The 8,814-nt window shown below is 37.3% G+C and overlaps 1 protein-coding gene across 1 annotated transcript in view; it reads right to left on the reverse strand.

Moving 5' to 3' along the window:
- LOC112510873 (formin-like protein 20) overlaps positions 1-3,694 on the reverse strand; it is a 35,432-nt gene extending 31,738 nt beyond the window's left edge. Inside the window, exons 1-4 of the mRNA XM_025116223.1 lie at positions 3,622-3,694; positions 1,956-2,656; positions 1,631-1,852; positions 1-1,548 (exon numbers count right to left, since the gene is read on the reverse strand). The exon at positions 1-1,548 is cut by the window's left edge and continues 13 nt beyond it. Coding sequence (XP_024971991.1) covers positions 1-1,548; positions 1,631-1,852; positions 1,956-2,656; positions 3,622-3,694 — 2,544 coding nt within the window. The remainder of the gene's footprint in view (positions 1,549-1,630; positions 1,853-1,955; positions 2,657-3,621) is intronic.
- Positions 3,695-8,814: the final 5,120 nt, after the last annotated feature.

The following is an 8,814-nucleotide window of genomic DNA, read 5'->3' on the forward strand; positions in this document are numbered from 1 at the left end:
TGGTGGTGGTGGTGGTGGTGGTGGTGGTGATGGTGGTGGTGGTGGTGGTCGAACATCTGGAGGTCGAGGAGGAGAAGGAGGTTGAGGTGCCTGACCAACTGGCAGAGGTAGTGGAGGGACCACACCTGGAGGTGGTCCAAGAAATAGATGAGGTGAAACTGCATGACCACCCGCTGGAGGTGGTGGAGGTCCAATACTAGGTAATCTAGGAGGTAGAGGAGGTCCAGGTGGTTCAGGAGGTGGAGGAGGTCTAGGTGGTTCAGAATGTGGGGGCAGACGGTTACTAGGCAACGGTGGGGAGGGCGATGGCAGACTATCCCTAGGCAATGGTGGAGGAGATGCTCCATGGTTTGAAGGTGGGGGAGGTGAAGGATCCCTTAATGAAGGAGCCGGTGAAAGAAGACCTCCACTTGGAGGCGGTGATGGAGGTGTGGGTCCGTGTGCCAAGAGAGGTGATAGAGAATGGGCTTCATGCACTAAAGGAGATGGAGGTGGAGGAAGGGCCTCATGAATAGATGGAGAAGGTGGCGCAAGATGATCACTTGGCAATGATGGATAAGGTGATGATAGGCTACCACTAGGCAATGGTGGAGGAGAAGGTGCTTCATTGTTTGAGGGTCTAGGAGGTGAAGGAACCATTAATGGAGGGGGATGTGAAGTGGGGGATCCACTTGGAGGAGGCAATGGGGGTGGGGGTCCATGGGCCAAGGGAGGTGAAAAAGATGTGGATCCATGCACTAAAGGAGGTGGAGGTGGGGTTTTGTAGGTTATTGGAGGAGGTGAAGGGGGGCCTCCACTCGGAGGCGGTGATGGAGGAACTTGAGAAGCTGCACTTGGGTACAAAGCTGGTTTAGGTGGTGATACCAATGAAGCTGAACTTTCATCCTCAGCAGGGACCTCTGGTGATTTTGCTTCCAAATTCCTCAAAGGTGGAGATGGTGCTGGTGTTGGTGCTAAAGACAGTTGTACTATAGCTTTTTGCTTGTCACCAGTATCTGCAATTGCTTTTGAGTTCGTAGAAGTTTCCCAACTGATGTTACCACTCAGCTTTTGTTGTGAATCCTCCTTCCCTAACTTCTGCCTTGGACCGTCTTGTTTATCCGTCATCTCCTGTGACAAGTCCAGTTTGACTTCCTTGGTATCTGTCTTGTCATGCTCATTAGCAGCCATTACTGTAGGCTTCAAATCCCCATCTCTGTTCCCCAGATCAGTGTCTTTCACTGACTGGAGATTAGAATCAACCTCAACATTACATTTCTTTTTGTCATCACATTTTTTATCACCATCATCTGGTACAGAGTCTTGAAATGCTTGAGGTTCTGTTTCCTCCCTAAAGACTTTATCATGACTTTTAGCATCTCCTTTACTATCTTTAATTAAATGAGGACCAGATTCCGCTTTGGCATCTTCCCCATCAACCACGCTGCTGAATATTTCTTCCACCTCAAAAAACTCATCACTTGAAGCACTTTCTGTCTCACTCCCATCTTCAGGTCCTGCTTCTGTGGTGATAATAGATGGCATAGGATCAGCATCCAGAAAAAGTACCTGATACAGATATGAATATGCATTCAACTTCTAGTTCTTCTGAAATAAAGGCATTTCTATTTTATAGGAGTCAAAGGCTTACCTCTGCCTGGAAATTCTTGGGCATCTGTTCCCTTGTATCCCACCTAACATCAATTTCGTCACGGCTCAACATCAGTACGTAGCCTCGGACAAATGCTGTGTGGAACATTAGTCGGAACATCATCTCCTCCCTTACATGATCGTCATCCAAATGGATGCATTCAAGGACAACATCCCCTTGAACACGGTGATGAATATCTATTTTCACAAGCTCACATTTTTCCTGCAATCATAGTCCATAAGATTAGATCAAAGATTAAAGGCAATTCTTACGTTTCACAAACATGGATTAAATAATATTACCAGTCAGTAGTGGTTAAATTTACCAGTCGGTGGTGGCGTGCTTGTTTATTTGTTTTAAACGATGAAAACAAAAGCTTAGACCTATTGGTTATTGTTGAAGATGAGTCCTGACCATATATTCGAATTATCGGTCGACAACCCTTTCCATTAAACAAGGGAAGAACTCGAAGTATGATACAATCCAGAGATAAAGGTATATCTGAGGGTGGCCAATCCGAGGCTAAATTTTTCCTGGAGATGTACTGAAGATACCTCAATTGAGAAGGCTGTGGATCTAAAGATGAGAAAAGACGAAGAAGCTCCTTAGGAGCCTGCTTGTATACCATTTCAAGAGTTTTCTGCTCACCACTATACTGCTTTCGGAACAAAAGAAGCCCTGCAAGCATAAAGGCAAGCACAGGCCACCCTCCCCTTTGACAGTGCATCAACAGCACATTCTGTTGGGCTCCCACTGACAGCCAGCTCTCACAGGATTGTAAAAAGTGAATGATCATCTCCAGTGGCAACACCAGGCACCCTTCATAATGACAAGGGTACTCCATGACTTTCATGGTATATTGAGATAATACGTCAGCAATTTGGCTCTCGTTATGATCTTCTCTAAAATCAAAGACCACGAAAGAAGCATCTGGATAGTAGTCCTGGAGCTGAGCTACAATGTCAGCCATGTAGATCTTGTATGCATCATTCTCCATTGCATGAGTTGAGAAGCAGCAATCAAATACTGTCCAAAAAGTGGCAAGAAAAGTGATATGGATGATAAAAACTTCGAAGATAGATAATGACCAAGGCCAATCACTTAGAAGAAATGAAGTAATCATGGGAACGAAATTTCTCATGGGAGTTACTTCAGTTGAGAAGAAAGGATCTAGAAGGCATGGAAATATGAAGATTTTGTAGTAAATAATTCTGTTTGTTCTATTTGCTATATTTGCATGTCAGGAGATCATAGTTTTCGCATTTACCTGCTCAGGAAACTCAGATTTTACACCTATTTCCACATACTATTTTCAAATTAAAGAAGTCATACAAAAGGTCCCGCCGTTAAAGGAAACCCCATATCCAAAGAGTAGAACAGATTATAAATCTACTATCCATTTCTAGCTGTCCAAGTTTACCAAGATTCAGATTACAAAGCATGCCCCATTATCCTCCAACCCCTTCATCAAGCTCTCCTTGTAGGCCTTCCTCTCAAGTAGAGAGAGAAAATGACATCAACAGAAAAAAGGAAAAAATAAGCCAACAGGCAGAAAAAAAAAAGATTGATTAGCAGCAGCAGCAGGTTGCATCCATTTCTATTAACAAAAATTGAAAATACTGAGTTCAGATAACACTGTATGGATATAATTACTTGTGACATGTAACTCAACTCAAGACCTTCTTGGACATGACAACTTTCCAGCCTAAAAGCTAAAGAACTTCATAAGAGACAATTGGCAGCTATATTAGTAGCTGAACAAAAAAATTGTCTAATGCAGCATCCGGAAATCAACAAGAGAAAATTTCAAATATATTGAACATAACTTACAGATATATAATGCAAATAGACGAGTTCAACGCGTAACAATTGCAAAAAAATGTGAGGATTTAAAAGCTTCAAAGTGGATTTAACACATAACAATTGAAAAAGAATGTGAGGCTTTAAACGCGAAAACATGCAAAATCGGAGGTACGTGTATATGTATGTACCATAAACCTTGTCGGAGATCTCAAGAAGGTGATCCGGCGGCTTACGATAAAAGAAGCGTCTGAACAGCGCCATCTAATGGCGCTGTCGCCTTCCCAACCAAACCCAAAATGTTGATTCCCTATATCCCAATTTCGCCTATGCAAAAATGAAGAACACGTCATGTACAGATCGATCTCACAATTCTCCAATTTTCCATTCCAGTTTACACCAAACAATCTATGTGATCACACGAAACTGCTCATGCAAACCTCTATTGAGGAATTCGATCATAAGGGTTTCCGTTAATCAGAAAAAATCTAAATTACGCAATCCGGGTTAGAAAATGAGAAAGATTATGTGATAGTGTCAGCAAGATTAATAGGGTTTCAATGGCGATGGAAGCAGCCATATCTATCTATATATATGCTTATTGTTTTGATTGAATGAATTGGGAATCATCAAGTGCAGGAGTGTGGTAAAGGGGAAAAACAACCACAGCGCATTGTGCGAAATCGTCACTGCATTCCATTTGTGTGAGTTCATATGTACACATGGTATCTGAAATAACACAACGGAGGTGGAAGAAGAAGAAAGAAAGGAGGGAGTTTGGACCACGAGGGAACACATTTGATTCATTGTTTTATTTATTATTATTATCATTCAAATAAGGGCAAATTGCATGAAAAAGTAACGTACTTTAACTTGATTTCTATTTTGGGTAACGGATTTTCAAAACTTTCATTTTGGTACCTAAGATGTAAAGTTGTAAACATTTAAGTACCCGGGTAACTGGTTGAAATATTAACCGATTATCCGGGTACTTAAATATTTAAAACTTTACATCTTAGGTACCAAAATGAAAGTTTTGAAAGTACGTTACCCAAAATAGGAATCAAGTTAAAGTATGTTACTTTTTCATGCAATTTGCTCTATCAATAGRTAYCAAAATGAAAGTTTTGAAAGTAYGTTACCCAAAATAGGAATCAAGTTAAAGTACGTTACTTTTTCATGCAATTTGCCCTTCAAATAAAAGTCTTAAATATTATATGATTTAATATTTGTATATACTATATTTATACTATGTTATAAAGTATTTGACAAAAACTCTTAAAAATCATTTTTTTTATACATGAAGTACTCTTTATTGATGCATATTACTTAAAATTCAAGATTATAGGTAATTTTATGTAACTACAACTTATTAAAGCTCGATTTTTAAAATCGTGTAACTAACTACAGATAAACATAATTAATTACAGGATAAACATCTATTTTAAATATAGAAAATCTAAAATATAATTAAGATAATTATTAAGTTCTATCAAAATGTTTAATTATTATCTTTATAAAAAATTATATTATTAAACCAAAAATAAATTACTTTGTTATTAAATCTAAATTAAATTATAATAAAAAAATTGAATTAAAGAAGTTATACCAAAAAAAAGAACTATTAAATATTTAATTTGATACTAATATCGATCTATTTTCTTTTCAAAATTTTATACTATTTTCAAATTTATATTTCAGTTAAAAATAAATACAATACCGTTTTCTCAAAACCACGTAAAATCGCATTATATCGATAGAGACAAAGAATAAAAACTAAACATTAAAATCGAGATTTATCTCGCTGTATTGCGTGAGTACTCTTCTAGTTGGATAAAAATCTTAAGTGTGGAAAAACAGGTCCTCGGGTGTATCAAGAACCGAAAATCTTACTCACTTGTAATAAAGTGTTGGGATGGCAAAAAAAAAATATTTGACAGAAAGTTGATACTCGAATCCCGTTTGGTCAGGGAATCCTCGAGTTCACCATGGATGACGAGGATGTAGAATTCTTGAATTTATTAAGTTGAGATGGGGATAAACCAAACATGAGAACATCTTTATCATATGTGATAATACACATGAGGAATAGGTCATGCATAGGTTACTACTCATGTCTCTAATTTTGTATCACATGTGATTGACTACGGCAAAAAGTTGTTATCTCGTTTTCACGAAGTTAAGGTGCTCTCGTTTTAACTACTCCCTACTTGTGTGTGTGTGTGTGTAGACGAAGGATCGTGCGATTCCGTTTTCACCAGACAAACATACGTGCAAAATATTTATATGATGAAACAAATACATATGAAACTATCATTTTATGAAACAAATATATTTGAAGCAATATATCTTAAATTCTAGCATTTTATGAGAAAATATCATGTAAAAAATTATTTTTAAATTGGTTCTCACGGGGTTTTAACATATTTGTAGTTCTCACTTGATTTAATCCCTATATATGTATGTATATATAAAGTGAGGTTCACATGAAAACCACAAATAAATGAAAAACAGGAAAACACCATTGTCTCTCTTCACTAAAAAAGTTACAGATGTATATCGGTAACAATATTCAACAAGGGTCGTGCATGAGGGTGTACCAATGTGAGATTCCGAACAGGGTCCCAATTCTTTCTATTTCTTGTTCAGTGAGTATCCTCATCTGGAATTTAGTAGACTTAGTTCATCATGGTATTGATCTTTGTTGTTCGAGCACCATAGCCTTTTATACGACGTAGCAAAGTTGTAAGTTGAGGGAGAAGTTGGCCCTAGAATTGAGCTACGATATTTTCGAAACCTTGAGGTAAACTGTAGTTGCTAGATTCCTAGATGCTAGTCTTTCAATTTAACGACTTATTGGAGAAAGTTGTAAGTTGAGGGACTCGTACATCATTATCATTAAATTCCCTTTTATGTTCAGGAACCCGGTTCACCCTCTCCTTTCGGGGCCGGGGATTCCCCGTAAACGTTAGGAAAAGAATTGAACAAGCTCGCCATCTTTTATCTTTCAAATCAAAACCAATCCGATCTTGGCATATGACTGCTATCGAATCAAACACTGAATATGAATATGAGCCAACTTAGAAACTGTAAACATGGAACTACTTTACACAATGTTCACTTGGTTCTCTTTCACACAAACAATCTCCATTCACGTTTTCACATCCTAATCTCTGACAACTGTTCACTTCCTGCCTTAGACACGCGCAGTAGATCCTCTTCGTATCAAAGTTTACTGTTGCAGCATCTGTATGTCTTCCCTGCAATAATACAAAATTATTAAAATGGAGTTTGTTTATAGAAACGCTATTGAATTCAAACTTCATTTCCTTCTGCGCAACAACTCCTTCAATGTCTATTGATGCAAGTAACGAAATTATTTTCAGCACATAATAATTATATCCAAAAATGAAAACTGCAACCTGATGAACTCAAAAATACCAGATTTAAGTAAATTGATATTTGAAGTATCCTCAAGAGAAGGATGTAACCTAACATTTATGTTATGACCTCTGAGACCGATAACTAGTGCTAAGCAGGGAGAATGATCATTTGGGAGTTTTCGCCTTCTGACTCACACTAAGAATCAATTTGCTCCTATAAAACTTGTGGCACATATACATACTTCTACTACTTATCTACGTGTTTCAAATCACATGACAAGAAATAGAAATATACTATCCAAGATATCATCCTCTATATAGTATATAGCTCCCTTTGAACTTCGATTTTAAGATTAACTTGATTAGCTACAAACGCTTATTGCTTCTCACCTTCTGATACATCAGTCATCAAACTCTTGTGCACCAAATAGTAAAACATCACTTGTTAACAAATAGCATAAATGAAATGCATGCATACACAAATTGTTTGCATCAGTTATTTGTAGAGCATGTATGTTCACAACTACTTGTATATGCCTCTTGGAAAGCTAAACAAATGGTTTTATGCATAGAACTCAAATCATATAATACAGAAAATAATTTGAGAGAGATGAGAAGCAAACTGATGACGCGGAAAGAGAAGTACCTTCATGTCTTTGAAATTCTTCCCATCCTGGACACCTTGCTCCAATGCAGTGGCTTCAAGTTATATCTTCATGCTGCAGCCTCTCTAGGACACTTAATTCCACCCCCAGGTTAACTGAAGTTGCTGTTGTGGCTTTAAGTTATATCTTTGTGTTGCTACTTCTCAAAGTTTGTTACGAAGGAGGGCAAATTTTTATTAAAATAACAGAATGTTTACAACCTAAGGTGGGACTCCCACCAACAAGCATGTTCACATAACCATCAGGACAGGCCCCGAGGTTAAGATGAAGTGCACTACTATACAAACCAAAAACCAAAAGCAAAAGTGAACAATCCTTGGCTAGAAGAATACCTTTCCAACAAACATCGCAACGCATCAACAATTAATAATAAAAACATTTCATGGACAAATTACTGTTGGATACAGTTGAAATTATTTCAATCCGAATATGACATTGAATTGATGATGCTTTTCTAACCATAATTAGCCAACCATGAGAAATGATTTGCATTTGTAACCAGCCATGAGTTGAACTATGATATTGTGATGATTTTGGAACTGGTGGATGGATATAACCAGCCATGAGTTGAAATGAGATATCGTGAAAAGCAAAATTCTGAATTTTGGAAATGATGTTTGCATGTTGATAGATAGTGCATTCCCCTCCAATCTATGAAACTGATGTTAATATTGCGTAGATGTTTGATCAAGCATCTAATCTTCAATGTGTGTAGATGTTTGTAACAAATGGAATGAAAATAGATTGAATCCAATTGTAAAAAATGTAGTGAAAATAATGGACTGAATCACATTGTAACAAATGTGTAAATGGATCAAATCTCATTGTAACAAATGGGTTGAATCACATTGTAACAAATGTGCAAATGGACTGAATCACATTGTAACAGATGGAGCTGTGCAAATGATTTGAATCACATTGTAACCAATGGAGCAAAAATAAATTGAATCAGATTATACCAAATGGAGTGAACATGGATTGCATCAGGTTGTTACAAATGGAGTAAAAATGGATGGCATCAGATTGTAGCAAATGGACCTGTACACATGGATTAATAACATAGTAACAAATGGAGTGAAAATGGATTGCATCAGATTGTAACAAATGGAGCGAAAATGGATTGCATCAGATTGTAACAAATGGAGCGAAAATGGATGGAATCAGATTGTAACAATTGGACGTGTGCAAAAGGATTGAACACAATGTAACAAAAGGCTAATCGATTGAATCACATTGTAACAAATGAACATGTACAAATGAATTGAATCACATTGTAACAAATAGAGAAAATGGATGGAATCAAATTGTAACTAATGGACATGTGCAAGTGGATTGA

The sequence above is a fragment of the Cynara cardunculus genome (genome assembly GCF_001531365.2).
Source record: "Cynara cardunculus var. scolymus isolate 2C chromosome LG 4, CcrdV1, whole genome shotgun sequence".
Lineage (NCBI taxonomy): Eukaryota > Viridiplantae > Streptophyta > Magnoliopsida > Asterales > Asteraceae > Cynara > Cynara cardunculus.